General features: G+C 38.6%; 2 protein-coding genes across 4 annotated transcripts in view; both read left to right on the forward strand.

Moving 5' to 3' along the window:
* The first annotated feature begins 48 nt into the window (after positions 1 to 48).
* LOC130920216 (CD209 antigen-like protein E) lies at positions 49 to 22,929 on the forward strand. Of its 2 annotated transcripts, XM_057843245.1 has the most exons (10): positions 49 to 67; positions 3,390 to 3,489; positions 6,737 to 6,828; positions 11,026 to 11,085; positions 11,159 to 11,269; positions 14,798 to 14,887; positions 15,042 to 15,104; positions 15,753 to 15,895; positions 21,217 to 21,311; positions 21,667 to 22,929. In XM_057843245.1, exons 5-10 carry the CDS (start codon positions 11,176 to 11,178, stop codon positions 21,806 to 21,808), a joined length of 627 nt encoding a protein of 208 aa, XP_057699228.1. In that variant the 5' UTR covers positions 49 to 67; positions 3,390 to 3,489; positions 6,737 to 6,828; positions 11,026 to 11,085; positions 11,159 to 11,175; the 3' UTR covers positions 21,809 to 22,929. The 2 variants fall into 2 exon arrangements, with proteins under 2 accessions (XP_057699228.1, XP_057699229.1); XM_057843246.1 differs by lacking the exons at positions 49 to 67; positions 3,390 to 3,489 and having other exon boundaries at positions 6,536 to 6,828.
* A 1,249-nt stretch (positions 22,930 to 24,178) lies between these two features.
* Positions 24,179 to 24,430, forward strand: part of LOC130920212 (centrosomal protein of 95 kDa-like) — a 28,506-nt gene continuing 28,254 nt past the window's right edge. For both annotated transcript variants that reach the window (XM_057843238.1, XM_057843239.1), the window contains exon 1: positions 24,179 to 24,384. In XM_057843238.1, the coding sequence (XP_057699221.1) occupies positions 24,360 to 24,384 (25 nt within the window). In that variant the 5' untranslated portion in view covers positions 24,179 to 24,359. The remainder of the gene's footprint in view (positions 24,385 to 24,430) is intronic.

The raw sequence follows: 24,430 nt of genomic DNA on the forward strand, positions 1-24,430 counted from the left end.
CACGTCGTAACATTGCGCGAAGGGCAGGCACCATGCTAGATGTTTAATTAAAGACGGAGTTGGTAACGTAAGTAACTAGCGGCCATCATGCGTCGGGAATGTTTCTACTGCAACGTCGTATTAACGCTAAATTCTTAACGGATTTACAAACTGTTTGCTTTAAACAAACCGTATTAACGTGGCTATGATTCATTAACGAAAATGTGTTAGGTATGCAGTAAAATTACCGTTTCTAATCCACCTGTTTGAAAATTCGATTAAAATTTGAGCAGTCAAGGCTATTTCAATGTACACACTCAGTTGACTATTATTTTGATTGAAAGACTCCGACGCAAAATGGCCAATAGCGATAACACCCGTTCCTGTTGGCTTACAGCGTGCTTCATACATCTATCCTATTATATGTGTGCGATAGCAGGCACTGCACGCTTCACCCATTCCCCCCCAGCCCCAATTTTTTTAATCCTGATGTTGCAAAATTATCCACACTTTGTACCTAAGTAGTGGTACGGACATTTGAAAAATTGTAAAAGAAGGACTGAACTACCGTCCCAAAGTATATGTGAAGTAAGCACTTTGTGACCTCTAGTGGGCGGATGGAACAATTGACACCCAACAAAGACGTTAGTGCTGGTATGGTACTCTAGAAAATATACTAGTCCTTCTAAAAAAATAGCATATTGAGATAAAGTTCATTATTTTGTGCAATGTACTGATAAACATTAGACTTTCATATATTTTAGATTCATTATACACAACTGAAGTAGTTCAAGCCTTTTATTGTTTTATTATTAATGATTTTGGCAAAAAAGTCAAGAAAAAACAAATCCCAATCTAAAAAAAATTTGCATATCATGAAAAGGTACTCCAAAGAAGCTACTATCCTAATCATCTGAATCAACGAATGAACTCAAACCCTGCGAAACACCTGCGAAAGATTCCTGAGGCTTTTAAAAACTCCCAGCCTGGTTCATTACTCAAAACTGCAATCATGGACAAGACTGCCGACTTGACTGCTGTCCAGAAGGCCATTATTGACACCCTCAAGCAAGAGGCTAAGACACAGAAAGACATTTCTGAGCGAATAGGCTGTTCCCAGAGTGCTGTATCAAGGCACCTCAGTGGGAAGTCTGTGGGAAGGAAAAAGTGGCAGGAAACGCTGCACAATCAGAAGAGGTGACCGCACCCTGAGAAAGATTTTGGAGAAGGGCCAATTCCAGACCTTGGGGGACCTACAGAAACAGTGGACTGAGTCTGGAGTAGAAACATCCAGAGCCACCGTGCACAGGCGTGTGCTGGAAATTGGCTACAGGTGCCGCATTCCCCACGTCAAGCCACTTTTGAACCTGAAACAGCGGCAGAAGCGCCTATCCTGGGCTACAGAGAAGCAGCACTGGACTGTTGCTCAGTGGTCCAAAGTACTTTTTTCAGATGAACGCAAATTTTGCATGTCATTCATCAAGGTGCCAAAGTTTGGAGGAAGACTGAGGAGAAGGAAATGCCAAAATGCCTGAAGTCCAGTGTCAAGTACCCACAGTTAGTGATGGTCTGAGGTGCCATGTCAGCTGCTGGTGTTGGTCTACTGTGTTTTGTCAAGGGCAGGGTCAATGCAGCTATAGCTATCAGGAGCAATTCATGCTTCCGTCTGCTGAAAAGCTTTATGGAGATGAAGATTTCTTTTTTCAGCACGACCTGGCACCTGCTCACAGTGCTAAAACCACTGGTAAATGGTTTCATTTACCATTGCATTACTGTGCTCAATTGGCCTGCCAACTCGCCTGACCTGAACCCCATAGAGAATCTGTGGGATATTGTGAAGAGGAAGTTGAGAGATAGCAGACCCAACACTGTGGATGAGCTTAGGCCGCTATCGAAGCATCCTGGGCCTCCATAACACCTAAGCAGTGCCACAGGCTGATTGCTTCCATGCCACGTCGCATGGAAGCAGTCATTTCTACAAAAGGATTCCTGACCAAGTATTGAGTGCATAGCTGATATAATTAAGTGAAGGTTGACTTTTTTTGTATTTAAAAACACTTTTTGTATTGGTCGGATGAAATATGCTAATATTTTGAGATAGAGATTTTGGGGTTTTCTTGACTTTTTTGCCAAAATCATCAATATTACAACAATAAAAGGCTTGAACTAGTTAAGTTGTGTGTAATGAATCTAAAATATATAAAAGTCTAATGTTTATCACTATATTACAGTAAATAATGAAATTTATTACAATATGCAAATTTTTTTTAGAAGGACCTGTATAGCACTATTCTCACAGGCTTAAAGCTTTTCAAGTTGTTGTTTGTCATGTTTTTCTTATTTAAAAAAAAACTTGCATCTGTGCCAAATGTGCTGCACTTTACCTGTCTCAGAATAGAAATAGTGTATATTTTCTACAGTCTTTATCACAAAGATTAATTTCACAGATGTATTTAAGTTACAAAGCCTGTGTAAATTGTGGGGATGGTGAAGCATGGTGGTGGTGGCGTCATCAAGACGATCCAAATCATACTGCAAAATCTGTACAGGAATGGTTAAAAAGAACCAGGTAAATGTTCTGGAGTGGCCGAGTCAAAGCCCATATCTCAATTAGACATGTGCCGATTACTGGTTTCAAGGTATACCGTGGTATGAAAACGTCACAGTTTCAAAACCGCAAAAAAATTCCGTCACACCGTCCCTACACTATTGCAGTAGCTATTTTTTATGTCCCAAAAATGCAGGGATAAATCCCTTGCAAGGCTTAGCCCTCCCCCACTGGTTGATGCTTAGTGTAAGGGAGACAGCTGTGCTACACTATGGCTGGAGGAGGTAAAACTGCTGAACTTTTTCCCCTCATGGAAGAAAACGAAATCACTGCTATGGGAATACTTCGGCCTCACAAAAGTTAAAGATGGCCGCGGTTAAGAGGAGGAGGGCCAACAGAGATGTTTGCGGAGGGTGGCTGCTGAGGAGGCAATACCTCCAATATTGTTTCACATTTTTACACAATTAAAGGTTAGCAAACACCATCATGAACGTTTCCAACTCCAGCGTGTTTAGTGTGTCTAGCAGTGGTAAAACGTGATTTTTTTCTCTCTGTTGAGAAAGAGTGTGTGTGTTATTTATTAATTATTTTTTTTAGAATATTTCAGATATATACAGTATATATTTTTTATTTTTCAAAATTTATTTTACCTTAACATTATACTACTGTTCCAATTTCCTAACATGTTTTGAAAAATCAAAATCCTGTTACAGGGGAAAAAGTTTTTTTTTTAAACCCAGATATCTCAAAGTAACACATTTTAGAGCTGTAATTGCAATACGGTGAAACCGTGATATTTTTGCTTAAGGTTATCATACCGTCAGAATCTCATACCGGCACATGCCTAATCTCAATCCTTCAGAGAATTTGTGGCTGGACTTGAAAAGGGCCGTCAAACCCAATACCCGCACAACTTGACAGCGCTTGAGCAGTTTCGCAAAGAAGAGCGGAGCAAAATTGCAGTAGGTAGATGCACAAGACTGATTGAAACTTTTCCATACAGACTTACTGCTGTAATTGCAGCCAAAGAATAAGATGCATCTTCCAAATATGATTCGAAGAGGGTGAATAAATATGACTTTTTTTTTTTCATTTGTATATTTTTATTTCATTGAAATTACTCTGTAGGAATCTGTTTTCACTTTGACATTAAAAGTGTTTTCCAATTATTTTTTTGTGTAAAAAAAAAAAAAAAATCCAAATTGTTTTGACCATGATTTATGAATGCAATTAAAGGGGGAAACATCCTAGGGGTGAACACCTATACCGGTAATAGGCTTTTTTTTGTAATTAAGAGGTGAGTTGAATACAGAATTACCTATTAGATATGCATCCTCACTATATATTTGCTGTGGCATTTCTATGAATGCATGAATGTGTATGTAATCTTTCAATCATACTCGACCGTGGAGTAACGCGCTGCGATGAAATGATGGACAAATTTAGAAGTGGTTTGGGCAGAAGTGTGGAAACAGCTGTGTAGAAATATAAGGTATAGTGAAATGGAGAAAAATGTGTACTTTTAAAAATGCTGGCGTGTGGGGTAACACATTGTGATGAAAGGTACAAATATATACACATAGGTGGTTAGGGCAGAAATGTAGAAACAGCTCTGTAGAAACAAAAGGTTTCGTGCAGTGGAAAAAATGAGAATGTGCAAGTCAGGTTGTTTGAAAACAACCTGGGCCTAAAGGCAGACAGGACTAGACAGATGATTTGCAGACACAGCTCCACACTGGGGAAATTATTACAATTAAAAAACACTATACTGTACTAAAATTATCATCACTATACACACACACACACACACACACACACACACACACACACACACACACACACACACACATATATATTAGGGCTGCCAAACAATTAAAATTTTTAATCGAGTTAATTACAGCTTAAAAATTAATTAATCGCAATTAATCGCAATTAATCGCAATTCAAACCATCTATAAAATGTGCCATATTTTTCTGTAAATTATATATATATTCCGTAAAATAAATTGTTGGAATGGAAAGATAAGACACAAGATGGATATATACATTCAACATACGGTACATAAGGACTGTAGTGGGCATTTCACTCTACTGTTATTTAAATCTGTCTATGCTGTCCTCACTCCGAAGCGTCTACTTTTTCCAAAGCTAGACAGCTAGTGAACGACGCCTTAATAATCAGATTTCTTCCTTTTTCATCTGATTTATTAATAAAATGGCCTCAAACCATTGTCCTCTTTAGACCGTGGTAAAACTACAAAAAAAAGTACACAAGCATTGCATTAGCAACAACGTTAGCTTAGCACGCTATACAGGTTCACTAAACATAAACAAAAAGCGTCTCATACAAAAAATATAACATTTCGCCTACTAACATAATATGTACATTCTTTACAACAACCATACTTACGGACAAATATTGTCCAAGGATCATATAAGCACAACATTACAACATAGGCGTCAGCCCGAGACGTCGTGCAGTCATATTGAACTGGCAAGAAAACAATAAACCATGTCGCAAAGCGACCACAAGAGTTCGCTGTTAGACAGCACAAAAAGCCTTGCTGTAAAACTTACCAAAAGGCAGAATACCGTCTGAGCGGGACATGTGCGTTAATTGCGTCAAATATTTTAACGTGATTAATTTAAAAAATTAATTACCGCGCGTTAACACGATAATTTTGACAGCACTGGTATATACATACATATATATATACAGATACAGGTATATGGCGGAAAACACTCAGGTGATTTGAAGTTCCGCTCTGAGACCCCCAATTTAGCCAACTTTCAAAATTGTCTGATATGCATGTGTGATACATCATTGGAAAGCTTAAAATCACACACACTAGATATCATCTTGAACATGACACTGTTCACTGTACTCAAATGGCCTCCAGTCACCAGATCTCAATCCAATAGAGCATCTTTGGGATGTGATGGAACAGGAGATTCGCATCGATGTGCAGCCGACAAATCTGCACCAACTGTGTGATGCCATCATGTCAAAATGGACCAAACTCTCTGAGGAATGCTTCCAGCACCTTGTTGAATCTATGCCACGAAGAATTGAGGCAGGTTGGCAGGGGCCCAACCCATTACGAGCATGGTGTACCTAATAAAGTGGCCGGTGAGTGTATATTTATATATATATATATATATATATATATATGTATATATATATATATATGTGTATATATATATATATATATATATATATATATATGTATATATATATATATATATATAAAATGCCATCTCTGGAGAAACTGCATGGGAATGCTGTCATGCTGATGGGTATATTTGTAGAATGAATGTGTACAATGATGTGGAATTATGTTGAATGAAGTGCTTTTAGAGTAGTTGTATTGAGTTCATTTTGTCTACACTTATAATGCTTTTAGAGTAATTCACGGTGCGTTCCTGTTCATTGGTGTCACTTCGTGTTAAATTTTTGGCAATTCTGGTTCACTCCTAGTTGTTTCGGATCACTTCCTATCGGTTTTCAGGGATTCCGAAGTCACTTCCTGTTGATTTTGAATTTGGGTCTTTTTCAGGTCGAATCTTGTCGATTTTTGGTGGGGAATAATGACCTTTTTTTCCCTCTAATGGAGAATTTTTTGGGGGGTCCGACTTGAAAACCGATGGGAGTGAATGGAAAAATGATTTTGGGTCTTTTTCAATAATGATATGGATAGATTGAGCAATGTCGATGTGTCATGTTGAATATCCCATTGGAAATATTTTTTTAATGAGTTTTGGAGATGAACCATAATTTTTTGGGCTAACAAAAATACAACCCTGTGTCCTGTGATTTTTGCATGTGGGATGCAAAGGCTTGAGGGGTGGGGTGGACCAGACTAGCCAGGGCTCATATATTTATGTATTTATATTTATGTCAGTCATCGTATGTCTGCGTCATCCGCAAACTCTCTGCTCTTTTTGTTGCCCCCCCATCCCCACTGTATACGAGCATTCTCCTACCCATCCTTCTGTATTGTTCCCCCTGCTGTTTTTCTATTCTGTTCACAATCAACAGGAACAAACTGATCAAAATAACAAATATTGCATCCAAGACCATTAACCACACCACACCCAACATCACAGAGCTCAATCACAGAGCAAGCTGTACTTGCCTTGCCCTGTCAGTAACCAACGACCAGGACCATCCTCTCACCCCACGGTTATACTGCTGCTCTTTGGTTGCAGATACTGGACCCTAAAACGGAGACAGGCGCACTTCAGTAAAAGCTTTGTCCCATCTGGCATCTCAGCACTCAATAACCTCCCACAATAACCCTGTAAGGGCCGGTTTTCAAAGTTTTTTTTTTTTGTTCATCTTTCTTAAATGTTGTCTTTTATGTAGTGATGTGGGTTTGTATTAATGTTGGTGATGACAAATGGTGAAAATAAATTTCGCTATGGGACAATAAAGGCTATCCATCAATCCATCTATCATTTTCATTTTGAATAAAGTTAGTCCTTTAGTGTCCTATATTTCAAATATGTTAATAATAAATAACAATACATTTTATTTCAAAGAGCCTTTCACGACACTCAAAGACACTTCAAAATTGAATACACAATAAAGTAAACAAAAACACAGATGAAAAGAAAAGTCTGATTAGACCAAAATAATAGACAACAAATCATAACACAAAAAAAGGATCATGATGGATATGATAATTCAAACATGTTTTGAAAAGTGAGAAAGAGGTTGCATTACGAAGATCAGAGGGTAGAGAGTTCCAGAGTCGACGGACAGAATGACGAAAGGCTCTGGAACCGAAAGTAGTAAGATGGATACAGGTGACAAAGATGTGAAGAGTAGAAGAGCAGAGATGTCGGGGAGGAGTGTTAGTGCAAAGGAGGTCAGATATATAGGTTGGGGCCAGGCCATGAATACTGTAGCTTTGAAAGTGATGAGAAGTATTTTGTAATTCTTTGTTTAACCGGAAGCCAATGAAGTTGACGGAGGATGGGGGGGGGTGATGTTATGTGTTGTAGGGATTCTTGTGATTAGGCGTGCTGCAGAGTTTCTGGAGGCATGTATTAGGGAGACCAAAGAGCAGTGAGTTGCCATAGTCAATCTGGGAAGTGACTAGCCTGCAAACAAGAGTGGCAGTGGTGTGGGGACTGAGGTGATCAGAGACGAGAAATATTGCAAAGATTGAAGTGGGCTGATCTGGAGATGTCATTGATATAGGAGCAGAAGGAAAGCATGCTGTCGAGGATGATATTGACAACAATCTGAGAAAATTAACACTGAATCGGGTGTATGTGGCTGAAATTTTTGCTATTTTTATTCAATTATTTTATTTATTTTTAACTCATACGTTTTATGCACTAGCCTGGAACGGGGCCCACTGTCATTGCGAGTGTACACGGTCCCGAATTTGGTGCTTTGCCCCGAGTGCAATGCTTTGATAAACTCTAAGTATTCATACAAAAATGCCTAACAGTCTCGTTCATCGCTCAAGTTTACAAAGATGTAAAATTCTGTAAAACAGAAACGAAAGTAAAACAAAATAAAAGCAAAAAGCAAAAGAAATTATTGTGCTAGTGCAAAGTCATACAGTCTTCAACACTGCTTATCCCTGTCAGTGTTGCAGGGTGCTGGAGCCTATCCCTGCTAACCTTGAGCGAAACGCCCTTAACTGGCCACCAGTTGGAGGGCATGCAGAGATACACCACCACGGAATAGGAATTGATTCTGAAGGGAATAGTTACCTTTCTCGCACACACCATATAACTGTTTGCATTACTCTAACACACTTAATATAATCAGTCAGGGAATAGTGTCGTTCCTCATATTTACTGTAGGACTGTTTGTATTACTCTAACACACCTAATATAAAATAAAAAGCACTTATACAATAGTTAAATGAAAAGAAGCAGAATAAAGGGCATAAAAGATACACAACGCCATCTTATCACAGAAGCCCAACCTGCGTCATGAGCAAGATTGACGCACCAACTATCGCAATCAGTTCTCCCGAGCACTCCAGGACAAAGAGCAGGGCATTCTGTCCTAAAACAAGTAACATCGGAGAACGCCCGATATCCAACTGATAACACAACTGACATGACTCCAAGAGCCCCCTTTGACGCTGAGGGGACAAGATCCACATCCTCATTGCCCGGACAACAGTAACTCCCAAATCCTCCTGTCCAATCAACAAAGGACTAATATTCCCACACACACCCTTCTTCTTCCTTCTTCACACCCTTCTTCCTGCCCACGGCCCGCCCCCGCCAGAGCTTTCAAAAGACTGAACATTTAGATAACCCAAACTATTGCTTCTCGGGAACATTTCTATGTATCTGACCCTGCATCCAGCATTGTCTCTCCGTCGTCTGTTTTTGCCTTGCTTTTGACCATTGTCGATGGATAAATTGTCAACCTGTTTTCGGTAAGCCTTCTTTAAATTGTTCAAAATGGAGTCAGTACAAAGGGTTAACACCGGAGTGAATGCGCAGGATTGGCCCTTCCCGGCTGACTGGCGGGTGAAATTTGGTTTGGATGTCGCTGTTTCCGTGGCTTGGCCGGGGTGCCGAATTCCTTCAATCCGAAGTTGAATGCACCATTTTGTGTTATAAAAGCAGCACCAAATTAAAAAAAAAGAAAAAAAAAACTGATTTCGCTATTATATAGCTTCTAAACGGCACAAGTCACATAAAAAATACCATATTTCTGAGAGGAGAAGTGATTGAAATTCTGTGGTTGCGCAAATGTTGAACTCTCGATGACTGGGTATATGGCCATGTTCATACAGTGCCTTGCAAAAGTATTCGGCCCCTTTGAATCTTGCAACCTTTCGCCACATTTCAGGCTTCAAACATAAAGATATGAAATTTAATTTTTTTTGTCAAGAATCAACAACAAGTGGGACACAATCGTGAAGTGGAACAACATTTATTGGATAATTTAAACTTTTTTAACAAATAAAAAAACTGAAAAGTGGGGCGTGCAATATTATTCGGCCCCTTTACTTTCAGTGCAGCAAACTCACTCCAGAAGTTCAGTGAGGATCTCTGAATGATCCAATGTTGTCCTAAATGACCGATGATGATAAATAGAATCCACCTGTGTGTAATCAAGTCTCCGTATAAATGCATTTGCTCTGTGATAGTCTCAGGGTTCTGTTTAAAGTGCAGAGAGCATTATGAAAACCAAGGAACACACCAGGCAGGTCCGAGACACTGTTGTGGAGAAGTTTAAAGCCGGATTTGGATACAAAAAGATTTCCCAAGCTTTAAACATCTCAAGGAGCACTGTGCAAGCCATCATATTGAAATGGAAGGAGCATCAGACCACTACAAATCTACCAAGCCCCGGCCGTCCTTCCAAACTTTCTTCTCAAACAAGGAGAAAAATGATCAGAGATGCAGCCAAGAGGCCCATGATCACTCTGGATGAACTGCAGAGATCTACAGCTGAGGTGGGAGAGTCTGTCCATAGGACAACAATCAGTCGTACACTGCACAAATCTGGCCTTTATGGAAGAGTGGCAAGAAGAAAGCCATTTCTCAAAGATATCCATAAAAAGTCTCGTTTAAAGTTTGCCACAAGCCACCTGGGAGACACACCAAACATGTGGAAGAAGGTGCTCTGGTCAGATGAAACCAAAATTGAACTTTTTGGCCACAATGCCAAACGATATGTTTGGCGTAAAAGCAACACAGCTCATCACCCTGAACACACCATCCCCACTGTCAAACATGGTGGTGGCAGCATCATGGTTTTGGCCTGCTTTTCTTTAGCAGGGACAGGGAAGATGGTTAAAATTGACGGGAAGATGGATGCCGCCAAATACAGGAACATTCTGGAAGAAAACCTGTTGGTATCTGCACAAGACCTGAGACTGGGATGGAGATTTATCTTCCAACAGGACAATGATCCAAAACATAAAGCCAAATCTACAATGGAATGGTTAAAAAATAAACGTATCCAGGTGTTAGAATGGCCAAGTCAAAGTCCAGACCTGAATCCAATTGAGAATCTGTGGAAAGAGCTGAAGACTGCTGATCACAAACACTCTCCATCCAACCTCACTGAGCTCGAGCTGTTTTGCAAGGAAGAATGGGCAAGAATGTCAGTCTCTCGATGTGCAAAACTGATAGAAACATACCCCAAGCGACTTGCAGCTGTAATTGGAGCAAAAGGTGGCGCTACATAGTATTAACGCAAGGGGGCCGAATAATATTGCACGCCCCACTTTTCAGTTTTTTATTTGTTAAAAAAGTTTAAATTATCCAATAGATTTTGTTCCACTTCACAATTGTGTCCCACTTGTTGTTGATTCTTGACAAAAAATTAAAATTTTATATCTTTATGTTTGAAGCCTGAAATGTGGCGAAAGGTTGCAAGGTTCAAGGGGGCCGAATACTTTTGCAAGGCACTGTAAGTATCCAATCACTCATCATATTTCCACTTCCGCACTCTCTCTCTCTCTCTCTCTCTCTCTCTCTCTCTCTCTCTCTCGCTCTCTCTCTAGTCCTGTCACTACCCAATAAGCAAGAAGACAAAAGACAAGCTTGCCAGACGACTGACTGAAGTAAGAAGAAGAAAAGTGTTTTTCATATTTATGTGACTTGTGAGAATACAAAAACAAACGCTGTCATTGGTAGCCTCTAGTGGACGCAATATGGTGAAACATGGCAATACAGAAGTCTCGGTGGAGATGGACTATGTGAATTTTCCTGATGCTTCAGGCAATGAAGAAAACGAGACTGTGACAGGTGAAAATGTGATTTTATCAATGCTTTGTCCTTTTTTCATGCTGAGGGATGTTTGGGAAAATATGCAAAAATGCAAGGTGGAGCCATTCTAATAACCAATCGTCAATATTGGAACCAATATTAATGTAGATAATATACAGTGGGGCAAATAAGTATTTAGTCAACCACCAATTGTGCAAGTTCTCCTACTTGAAAAGATTAGAGAGGCCTGTAATTGGTAACATGGGTAAACCTCAACCATGAGAGACAGAATGTGAAAAAAAAAAAAAACTCACATTGTTTGATTTTTAAACAATTTATTTGCAAATCATGGAGGAAAATAAGCATTTGGTCAATACCAAAAGTTCATCTCAATACTTTGTTATGTACCCTTTGTTGGCAATAACGGAGGCCAAACGTTTTCTGTAACTGTTTTCACTCTTCGCTTGGTGTAAAGAAATCAACTGTGGGAGCAATTATTAGAAAATGGAAGACATACAAGACCATTGATAATCTCCCTCGATCTGGGGCTCCTTGCAAGATCTCACCCCCGTGGCGTCAAAATGACAACAAGAACGGTGAGTAAAAATCCCAGAACCACACGGGGGGACCTAGTGAACGACCTAGAGAGAGCTGGGACCACAGTAACAAAGGCTACTATCAGTAACACAATGCGCCGCCAGGGACTCAAATCCTGCACTGCCAGACGTTTCCTCCTGCTGAAGCCAGTAGACGTCCAGGCCCGTCTGCGGTTCGCTAGAGCGCATTTGGATGATCCAGAAGAGGACTGGAGGAATGTGTTATGGTCAGATGAAACCAAAATAGAACTTTTTGGTAGAAACACAGGTTCTTGTGTTTGGAGGAGAAAGAATACTGAATTGCATCCGAAGAACACCATACACACTGTGAAGCATGGGGGTGGAAACATCATGCTTTGGGGCTGTTTTTCTGCAAAGGGACCAGGACGACTGATCTGTGTAAAGGAAAGAATGAATAGGGCCATGTATCGAGAGATTTTGAGTGAAAATCTCCTTCCATTAGCAAGGGCATTGAAGATGAGATGTGGCTGGGTCTCTCAGCATGACAATGATCCCAAACACACAACCAGGGCAACAAAGGAGTGGCTTCGTAAGAAGCATTTCAAGGTCCTGGAGTGGCCTAGCCAGCCTCCAGATCTCAACCCCACAGAAAATCTGTGGAGGGAGTTGAAAGTCCGTGCTGCCCAATGACAGCCCCAAAACATGACTGCTCTAGAGCAGATCTGCATGGCGGAATGGACCAAAATACCAGCAACAGTGTGTTAAAAGCTTGTGAAGAGTTACAGAAAACGTTTGGCCTCCGTTATTGCCAACAAAGGGTACATAACAAAGTATTGAGATGAACTTTTGGTATTGACCAAATACTTATTTTCCACCATGATTTGCAAATAAATTCTATAAAAATCAAACAATGTGATTTTCTTTTTTTTTTCTCCACATTCTGTCTCTCATGGTTGAAGTATACCCATGTTGACAATTACAGGTCTCTCTAATATTTTCAAGTGGGAGAACTTGCACAATTAGTGGTTGACTAAATACTTATTTGCCCCACTGTTCATTTTTTACGGGGTATCCCCAAAAATGAACATATAAAAAAATGGTAAATTCTGTTACCGATTTCAGTGTTCAGGTGTGAGCCACCAGTGAAAGTCGGCCAGCAAGTTTTTGCAAAACACGCAGCCTTCTTTTTAGGATTTTGGGTACAAGGCCCAAATTTGTTAGCTAGTTGGTAAAATCTCTCCAAATTTTTCAGTGAAGGCTCGCTGCACAGTCTTGGGGGACTGTGTTTGAGCAACTTCCTAGATTAGAAATGACTTTTCTTTAGAAGTGAACTGCATTTCTCAACCATAAAAGTGAAATACATTAAATATTAAAATATTTTTGATATTTTTCTGGTCACTTTAGTCCATTAACAAGAACTGCCAAAATTATTAGCTGTGACATGTCACATTGGGGGAAGACCCTATACTATAAGTCTTTTATTTCCCACAAATTAAACACAATAAAACATTCGAGTGATCATGAAGCACTAGAAGGGAATAATTCTATTCCATTTTTGTTCTCTGAGCACTCACAATAGTGGGAGAGAGTTTTGGCCCATGCCCCCGACAAAACTGGTGTAAAGAGCCAAGTTGGAAGGACGTCTTGCTCGCACATGCTTTTTCAAATATGCAAGTAAATTTCCGTCTAAAAAAAAAAAAAGGGAAGAAAGAGAAGTGCACCAGGAAAACAACGCCACAACATTTTGTTCCATCACTAATACATATTTAAAAAAAGTTGTGGGCTTATAATGTTGTAGGACTGAAATGCAGTTTTAATTATACAGTGGTATGAAAAAGTATCTGAACCTTTTGGAATTTCTTGGCGTCATCTTTAGTGGACAGCCACTCCTTGGGAGAGAAGCAACAGTGCCAAACTCTCTCCATTTGTAGACAACTTCTCTGACTGTCGATTAATGAACATCCAGAATTTTAGAGATGGTTTTGTAACCTTTCCCAGCTTTATACAAATCAACAAACGTTGATCGCAGGTTTTTGGACAGCTCTTTTGACCGAGCCATGATGCAATGCACAATGCTTCTCATAAAGACAATTCTTACCTGGTGTGTGTTTTATAGTGGGCAGGGCAGCTTTAAACCACCCATCAGTGATTGGGCACACACCTGTCTTAAATTGTTTGGTAAAAATTGGTTTCAATTGCTCTTTAAGTCCCCTTAGGCAGAGGGTGTTTGCATGCTATTCTCATTAAAATATGAAAACCTATAAATGTTTGGGTGGTTTTAGTTAAAGCAGACACTGTTTTTTTCATCTGTGTGATTTTGACAAAGTTCAAATCACATTTGATGGTGATTTTATGCAGAAATGTGAGAAATTCCAAAAGGTTCAGATACTTTTTCATACCACTGTATACATAATTATAATATCATTTTTTTGTCATTTGAGAACAAAGTCACTGGAAGTTGCAAAAGTGCATCATAAGAGGGCAATGACAACTTCAAATGTTACTATTTATATTTATGTGGGTGTGGCGTAACGCACTGCAGTGCCAAACGAAACAAACAATTGTTCATGTTTATATATTAAAATGGAAAATTGTGTCAGTCAGTATGATTGAGAAGAGAAGTGAAAGTAAAGCAAAAGAGGAAGACAGCAGCTCTCCTATTTACACAAAAGAGATCTTACATTCTCCTAAATGGGAATACAAAATAGATGAAAGACTGCTTTGCCAAACTCAGTACATCTGGTTGGTCCTGTTCATAAACAGCCTGTATTAATCATGCGATGACAAAAAAAATAAAATAAAACTTCTTCGTTTGTACCAAGGAGACTCTACTAATTGTACAATAAAGCAATTAAACCCCCCCGCATTTCTATAATATGCCCTCTTTTAAATATCTATTGGCAAAATAGTATTTTTCTATAATTGTTCTGTTTGACAATCCCTAAAGCTGTAAAGAACAAAACAATGTCATCAGCAGATATAATAAAATGATCGTGATATCTTCTCATAGGTAAATACTTCTACAGACTAGTTGGCGTGAGTTTTGGACTCTTGTGTGTCCTGCAAGCTGTTCTCAATATTTCACTGCGCCTGACTATCTGTGAGTTATAATTCTTCTACTCTTTTATTTACTGTGTTCCACATGTATTCATGAAAATTTGTACTGTAAACATAGTTTTGCATGCTTAAGTTAGAACAGAGCTCATTCTGTACACCACTATATAAAAAAAAAAGATAAATTATAACCTTTTCAGTGCATTGTGTCAGAAATTCCACTCAAGACCTTGAACAGCTGAAAAGAAAAAACACTATCATTGGTAAGTGTGATTGAAAAATTCATGAAAAATTCAAAAACTGACATTATTATTCTGATTACCTTATTTTTCTGACTATAAGTTGCACTGGAGTAGCAGTCACTCCAGCCAAAAAATGCACATTGATGATGAATTAAAAAAAAAAAAAAAAAAAAAAATGTCCTGAAGTAAATACAGTTAGTCGCATTTTTAGGGGAATTTTATTTTAGCAGAAACCAGAACAAAAATATTATACTCTTCATGATAGCAATAATAATAAAATTGAGACAAACAGGCAGAGTAAGTTGACATATTATTTACATTCATTCATGCATCTTCCGAGTCACTTATCCTCATACCGGCTAATCATGGGCGGTAGGCGTGGTCCACCCTGAATCGATTGCTAGCAAATTGCAGGACATATTAATAGTTATTCAAATAATTATAGCCTAAACAACACATCACACTTTTTTTTTTTAAACCAAACTCTTCATCTCAATCTGAATCAATATAAAATCCTTTCAAAGCTTCATCTTCACAGTCACAACTCAAAAAGTGCAACTTTTAGTCCTAAAAATAAAGTAATTTTGAATTGACTGGTTTACTGACACAAATGTTAATTCATTACTCTGTTGTGTTTCATTTGTTTGTATTCGTTTAAATGCTGAGCAGATAATTATGTCCGTGAAGGATGGGTGTATTTCCCCTCCAGTGTGTATTACATTTCCACAACAACAAGACCCTGGGATGCCAGTCGAATTGACTGCCTTAGAAGAGGTGCCGACCTAGTGGTTATCAACAGCAGAGAAGAGCAGGTATCACTGTTTTTTTTTTTTTTTGGTGTCACCTTTGTTATCACATTTTCCCATACGTTCTCTGAGTTGTTATCTTTAAAATACGGTAAAACAGGAAATTAGAGTTGTCGGATATTATTGGGTAGCCAATAATATCAGCCGATATAAGCATTTTGAAATGATATCAGATAATATTGACATCTGTTTTTCTTTATCTGTTAGGGTCTTATAAACTCATTGCATACACCTACTGCGTTACCAAAAAGAAATAGTTACTAAGAAAAGTAATAAAATGCAAAAGCCCAGCAAAATGGATTTTGGGAATAACTCATTGACAACACATTGTCTGGACTAGTGGTTCAATATACATACAGTACTTTTACCATAACTTCAGTTAAAGTTGTGCTCTTATATATCAAGGAATGTTAATTTGGAAAACCTTGAAGTTGTTACATTTATCATTATTAAAGCATCCAGTGGGGTGTCACAATAAAATTAGTCATAGTAAATCCTCTACTGCATATACTGCTATCGGTCTGATATTGGTATCAGATTTTTGGAGTTGGATAATATCGGGATATCGGTTATTGGTTTATAGGCATTATCGGACAACTCTACAGGAAATTAATTGCAATTTTATAAGGACTATTTTATAAAGACTTCTATAAGGAGCTTTTCACTGTTTTCCTCAGGCATAATGTTACCAAAAATCTCCAAGGAACCAAAAGACTCATATTGGATGCTCCAAAAGATAAGAGATTAGAGCTACCATTTAATCTTTGAAAACAGGAAGGCTGCCAGTATTTGATGACTTTTCTTTAAAGTAATACAAAATACATACATATTCTGGTTCCCATCTTGTATTGGGTATTGTTAGAAGCATTTGAGACCAGCTAACTCCCTGGCACACGGAAAGATGAAAATTTAACCCCACAAGTTACAGGTCCCCCAAGTCTACTTGGAGTAGATTTTAAGATTTTTTCAAAAATTCTGGCCCCATGCGGGAAGAAAATATTACCATTAATCATACATGGGAACCAAGTATGATTTATTCAAAATAGGTGCTCAATGAGTATCATGCAAAAACATCTGCACCTCCTTCATACGGGTCAGTATTAGCCTTCACTCACTATGGAGAAAGCTTTCGATCGGATTGAGTGGGGATTTCTTATGATAACATTGACAAAATTTGGCTTTGGACCCTAGCTTCTGCAACTAAGTTAGAATACTGCACTTACGCTCAAAACAGCAGTCATGACAAATGGGTTGATTCAGAAAAATCGAAGGATGCAAGGGGCCGTCTTGAAATCCTTCAGCTTTTATTTGTTGAACATGACAATTTACATTATAACTAGGGGTGGAACTTGGGGGGGTGGCGGTGTGGCCGCACCTGGGCCTCTAAGGTGCCCGGTTTTTAGTAAATGAAGTTACAGTACTCTTGTATCGCACCTTTCCACCTTCACGGCACTTAAAGTGCTTTGACATTGTATCCTTATTTACCTACTACAAAGTGCAGATTACTGGTTTCAAGCTATACCTTGGTATGAAAACGTCAAGGTTTCAAAACCGCAAAAATTTTCCGCCATACCGTCCCGAAGATATTAGCTAATTTTTATGTCCCAAAAATGCATGGAGAAATGCTGTAAGGCTCAACCCTCCCCCACTGGTTGTTGATCAGTGTCAGTAAGTCAACTGTGCTACACGATGGTTGGAGGGGGTGAAACTCCTGAACTTTTTCCCCCATCGAAAAAAACAAAATCGTTGGTATGGGAATACTTCGGCTACAGAAAAGTTACAGACGGACGCGACTTAAAGGAGAGCCAACCGACATTTAAAACATGTTTGCGGAGGGTGGCTGCCGAGGAGGCAATACTTCCAATGTGATTTCGCTTTCATACAAAATTAAAGGTTAGTAAACACTGTCAGGAAAGTTTCCCACCAGCTACGAGAGTCAACTCCAGCGTGTTTATTGTGTCTAACCGTGGTAAAACGTGCTGTTTTTTCCTCTCTGGCAAATGTTTGTGTTGAGAAAGCGAGTGTGTGTATAATGTAAATATGATACAAGTCATACACACATGCATTTTATGGAAAATAATTCAATTATTTTTGTTCTGATGGTAATAATGTTGATCTGTGGCTCTGGGTTTAGGCTGACCTAAAGGACTGCATTTATTTTAATATTATTTAGAATATATATATATATTTTCAATTTTAACTTATTGTATATATACACATATATATATATACAGGGGTGCACACAAGTGGTCTGCATGCGCGCATGCGTACTGGACGTAGACAAACACGCGCTGGCCCTAAACGGCTTCTATATGCTTTTGCGTACCGATGGCTGACCACTGTATTTGCGGTGGACACGACAAAATCACTTCTCAAAATGTCAAAGAGGCAGGCGTCAATGAGTAATTATTTCCGTGCCCCCCCCCGTCAAAAGACAGACAGACGACAGAGACGTCACCGGAGCTATCGAAAAAAAGGACTTTTGGTGAAAAGTGGCTGCAGGAGGTACCATGGCTAGAAGCAAATGATGCTCGCACGGAAACGTGGTGCTAAATTTGCCGTGAGAATCCCAATGTCGCTGATAAGAGCAGCGCATTTTATGTAGGGTCAAATAATTTCAGCCATCCAAACTTTGAAAAGCACAAAAAAAAACAGAGCATGTGGCAGTGACGCAAACTATCGATGTCAGACAGGACCCCACTCGCCCTATGGACAAGTGGCGGAATAAAGTTAATGAAAAGCAGCACCATGCACTGACAAATGTGTTTTTGCTGGCATTTCACAAAGCTAAACATGCACGTTCAATGAGCTCTTATGAGGAGGACATCCCACTTTTACAAAGGCTTGGAGTTAATGTGGGAGCCGCATAATGCCCTTTATTTTGAATTAGTGCTTTTATGTTTATTTCTTTACATTTCACTTCAAAGTAATGGCAGTTTTGTTGTGCCAGTTGATGTTAATCAAGCTTTAATTGTTAATATAATTAATTAAAGGTAATTTGCTCTAAGTAAAGCTTGTCATAATTTTATCTCATCAGGCGGGTCGGCTCTCAAGCTCAATGAGGACCAAGTCACATCTCCAGGTCCTCCTCTGAGAACCTGGGCAAAAAAATATGTGCACCCCTGTGTATATATATACAGTGCCTTGCAAAAGTATTCGGCCCCCTTGAACCTTGCAACCTTTCGCCACATTTCAGGCTTCAAACATAAAGATATAAAATTTTAATTTTTTGTCAAGAATCAACAACAAGTGGGACACAATCGTGAAGTGGAACAACATTTATTGGATAATTTAAACTTTTTTAACAAATAAAAAACTGAAAAGTGGGGCGTGCAATATTATTCGGCCCCCTGGCGTTAATACTTTGTAGTGCCACCTTTTGCTCCAATTACAGCTGCAAGTCGCTTGGGGTATGTTTCTATCAGTTTTGCACATCGAGAGACTGACATTCTTGCCCATTCTTCCTTGCAAAACAGCTCGAGCTCAGTGAGGTTGGATGGAGAGTGTTTGTGAACAGCAGTCTTCAGCTCTTTCCACAGATTCTCGATTGGATTCAGGTCTGGACTTTGACTTGGCCATTCTAACACCTGGATACGTTTATTTTTGAACCATTCCATTGTAGATTTGGCTTTATGTTTTGGATCATTGTCCTGTTGGAAGATAAATCTCCGTCCCAGTCTCAGGTCTTGTGCAGATACCAACAGGTTTTCTTCCAGAATGTTCCTGTATTTGGCTGCATCCATCTTCCCGTCAATTTTAACCATCTTCCCTGTCCCTGCTGAAGAAAAGCAGGCCCAAACCATGATGCTGCCACCACCATGTTTGACAGTGGGGATGGTGTGTTCAGGGTGATGAGCTGTGTTGCTTTTACGCCAAACATATCGTTTTGCATTGTGGCCAAAAAGTTCAATTTTGGTTTCATCTGACCAGAGCACCTTCTTCCACGTTTGGTGTGTCTCCCAGGTGGCTTGTGGCAAACTTTAAACGAGACTTTTTATGGATATCTTTGAGAAATGGCTTTCTTCTTGCCACTCTTCCATAAAGGCCAGATTTGTGCAGTGTACGACTGATTGTTGTCCTATGGACAGACTCTCCCACCTCAGCTGTAGATCTCTGCAGTTCATCCAGAGTGATCATGGGCCTCTTGGCTGCATCTCTGATCAGTTTCTCCTTGTTTGAGAAGAAAGTTTGGAAGGACGGCCGGGTCTTGGTAGATTTGCAGTGGTCTGATGCTCCTTCCATTTCAATATGATGGCTTGCACAGTGCTCCTTGAGATGTTTAAAGCTTGGGAAATCTTTTTGTATCCAAATCCGGCTTTAAACTTCTCCACAACAGTATCTCGGACCTGCCTGGTGTGTTCCTTGGTTTTCATAATGCTCTCTGCACTTTAAACAGAACCCTGAGACTATCACAGAGCAGGTGCATTTATACGGAGACTTGATTACACACAGGTGGATTCTATTTATCATCATCGGTCATTTAGGACAACATTGGATCATTCAGAGATCCTCACTGAACTTCTGGAGTGAGTTTGCTGCACTGAAAGTAAAGGGGCCGAATAATATTGCACGCCCCACTTTTCAGTTTTTTATTTGTTAAAAAAGTTTAAATTATCCAATAAATGTTGTTCCACTTCACGATTGTGTCCCACTTGTTGTTGATTCTTGACAAAAAAAATAAATTTCATATTTTTATGTTTGAAGCCTGAAATGTGGCGAAAGGGTTGCAAGATTCAAGGGGGACAAATACTTTTGCAAGGCACTGTATATATATATATATATATATATATATATATATATATATATATATATATATATATATATATGTATATATGTATATATGCAGATATCTCAAAAGTAACACATTTTAGAGCTGTAATTGCAAATCCGTGAAACCGTGATATTTTGGTTTAAGATTATAATACCGTCAGAAAATCATGCCGGCATATACTGTACGTTTTACACACTGATGACACAGCATCAGGAACAACATGGGGTTCAGTATCTTACTAAAGGATACTTAGACAAGGTCACCTGGGCTGGGAATCGAATCCACAACGTTTTGATTGGGGAATGACTACTGTACCACTGCTACCCCTTTGGGCGTAAAGAGGGTCTGGGTGAGTGAGTGTGGCGTGTAAAAAGAACATATGATGATGCGTGGAGCTATAAAATAGGGTATAAGTGTTCCAATTTGTGAATCATCTGATTTGATCGCTATTTATTGGCAAACTTCATGTTCATATATGCTGGAATCCAAAGTAAAGAAAAAAACATTCATTAAAAAATACAGTAAAACATTGTTTTTGGATGTGTCTCGTAACAAGGACTTCACACTGGAATTCGACCTGGACGCGTGGATTGGGCTGGCCAAAAGTAATGGCACGTGGAAATGGGTTGATGGGTCTCCGCTGTCAACAAGGTTCGCAATTTTTATGTTCAAATTGTAAACATCACCGTTACGTCTTAAAATATGTTTGAGCTTCATGATTGAATTTAAAATTACAACAATAATTGAATCTCCATGGTTGAAGTATTCAACACAGAAGTTTGGGTAATTTTTAACAGAGTTCGTCAAATTGCACAAGACCTCTACATGGCTAAAAGATTTACCCAATACTTATGGGTAAAGAATTTGTAGATTGTTTTCTTGTCTTCTTCCCAAATTCTGAAATGAAAGGACCTGTGCATTCCATTGTATCACAATCTTTTCTTGTCAAAGGAAGGATAATACTAATTCTGAATAAAAATGACCATTGTGTGTTCTTGCATTACAGCTACTGGGGAAAAGAACAGAAGAATTCTTTTCACGAAAATGAAAATTGTGTGCTCTCAAAGCGCAGAAATGACAAGTCTCTCAGTTGGAAAAATACATCATGTGGGGAATTCCGTTTTTGGATCTGTGAAAAGATGGTGTAATGCAGCTTAAAGGAAACAATGTATTCCTGAACTCTGTCCATTTCACATAACTAATATTTGGTCTTATACCATGACCATGGGATAATGTACATGTAATGTTCTGCTTGCTTTTCATTTTACAAACCTTGACAATCTTTGGCAACACCACTGGGCTGAATGAAATTGCTACTCCTCCATTATTTGTAGACGGATCACAATAAAATTTAATAGATACAGTTGAAGGCGGAAGCTTTCAAATACTGTTCAAAAACGCACATTTCATTTTTTGTCTCAGTGTGTCTGAAGTCAAACCAAACTTTAACCTTAAATACATCTCCAGGTGTGCTGTCAATTAACTCATACGTGGTGAGTTAACCTATCGTAAGCCTCCAAAGCCATGACCTCATCATCTGGACTTCCCTATGTTCTTTCAAAACTTATTGTGTATGTAAACTTTTGATGTCGAAGAAAATCAAAAATGCAAATATGAAATAAAAAAAATGTCTTCATCGTTATTGTGGCATGTGACAAAATAAAATCATTTCGGTAATCGTGACTAACCTGAAACAGGAAATGTTTGGTCCGATTAGAGTTCAGACTGTGAGACAAAAAAAAAAATGAAATGTGTGTTTTTAAACTACTACTTTAATTCAATGAATTAATTGCGGACTTATTGTTGCCTGTAGGTCCTGAGCTAAGCCAGTAGAGGGAGTCATAGGCAGCCGTAGTTTATTCTGAACCCATTAATCAAATAATTATTGAATTTAAATTCCTAAGTTCATTTCCTGCCAGCTAATGTATATATATCGAAATATTCTATGAAACGCTAAATAGTGTAGAGATATTTGTTCCTGAACATTTGTTCATTGTACTTGGTACATTCATTTCTTTATCGTCTTTCTGACTGGATAAGATTTGAGCAACTCTCAGCTTCTTCTCTGAAGCAAGGTCATAAACAGCTGCATTGTAAAATTCCATTTTCTTGTAAGTTATTTCATGGGTTAACATAGGGGCCTGCCTATTTGCATAGGCAATAACAAAAAGTGTTTAAAAGTTTGGCCTGGCCGGCCAGCTTTTAATTACTCTTTCCTTAATAAATGTATTTATCTTAGGTGATGATTGCTTTCGATTTGTTCCATAACTGTGTGTCGTCATCTCCTGTTCATTAAGAAAATAAAAGAACCTATGAAAAGAGGAAATCAACTTTTTACTTCTTCAATAGTGACATGGCATCAGAGGTGGGTAGAGAAGCAAAAAAAAAAAAAAAAAAAAAAATGTACTCAAGTAAGAGTAGCGTTACTTCAAAAAATATTACTCAAGTAAGAGTTAAAGTAGTCATTCAAAAAATGTACTCAAGTACAAGTAAAAAGATATCCAGTGAAAAAAAATAATCAAGTAATGAATAACATTTTTACTAACTGCTTATTTTTGTTTGATTTTTTTTAAACAATGGTATTTTTTTTCTCTCAGCACAAACTTTTCTATATAAACTGTTGTTATAATGATACTGTACAATAACCCCTCAAATAACCACATTAAGCCAAAGAATTAAAAAAAATATATATATCATTAAAGATAGAAAAAAAAATACAGTAATGAAGAGTTATTCGTCCAAAGAGTATGAGTGCCCTGCTCTCTCGTGGAGAAAAAAGTTCCTAGTTTGAGTAGTGAATACTGTAGTTCCTTCATCGTTAATATTATGAAATTTAAAGGATTATATCTCCGGTTTCCCGTGGTCTATCGGTGCCAAATAAAAACTGGGAGAGAGTTTTAAATCTGTTGTTTCGATTCATGTTGAGGGCAGCGCTCTATGCCAAAAAGACGCGTGATTGAACAGGCTTGCGTGACCATAGAACGGCAAGCTTGCGTCTGATTGGTGTAATGGAGTCATGTGATTATTGTTGCGACATCTCATTGGCGAAATTAGTAGAGCTAGTCTTGACAATAGCATTGCTAGCTAAAAAATAATAAATCTAATATGTTGAATAAAGAGGAAAAATGTAACGACTCTTGTGTATCCCAAAGTGGCAGAGTAAGAGTAGCGTTTTTCTTCACAAATCTACTCAAGTAAAAGTAAAAAGTATGGCTTAGTATAAGTACTCTTAGAAGTACAGTTTTGTCAAAAAGTTACGTAAATGTAACTGAGTACATGCAACGCGTTACTACCCAACTCTGCATGGCATTGATAAAAATCATTTTCAAACTATTCTTTTTTTCCATTAAGGATTGAGTTTCAACTGTCAAGTAAATTCAAGTGACATAAAACGTTAAAACATTTTTATTTTTTATTTATTGATACCTTTTGTTATGGTTGGGATTGCAGAAATGATTACCCAAAACATCCGACAGAGGACAGCAAACACAGATCAACGGCACTTCCGGGAACTAGCAACAAGAACATCCAATCAAACAACAGTCTCATTTTTAATTCAGGAACTCGTACTTCGAAAGAAAAACACAGTCAATACACTTTTACTGTACGGTCCGGAATTTGAGTTCTAAAAAACAAGAGCTTCTCCACATCCATTTCGTCGCTTTTGAGCCACATCTGCCTCTTTTGAACAGCTGTTTCATGGGCACCCCGGAGGAAGAGCTAGGTAAGCGCCTCAGTTGCATGCGACACTCACTCTGTCTTGACGTACG

This window comes from Corythoichthys intestinalis, chromosome 8 (assembly GCF_030265065.1).
Source record: "Corythoichthys intestinalis isolate RoL2023-P3 chromosome 8, ASM3026506v1, whole genome shotgun sequence".
NCBI classification, from domain to species: domain Eukaryota; kingdom Metazoa; phylum Chordata; class Actinopteri; order Syngnathiformes; family Syngnathidae; genus Corythoichthys; species Corythoichthys intestinalis.

Bases quoted from the DNA above. Each gene is read 5' to 3' on its own strand.
- LOC130920216 (XM_057843245.1), top strand. From the start codon at position 11,176: ATGGTGAAACATGGCAATACAGAAGTCTCGGTGGAGATGGACTATGTG. The intron at 11,270-14,797 runs GTGAAAATGTGA...ATCTTCTCATAG, and splicing joins AGAAAACGAGACTGTGACAG to GTAAATACTTCTACAGACTA. The intron at 14,888-15,041 runs GTGAGTTATAAT...TAACCTTTTCAG, and splicing joins TTCACTGCGCCTGACTATCT to TGCATTGTGTCAGAAATTCC.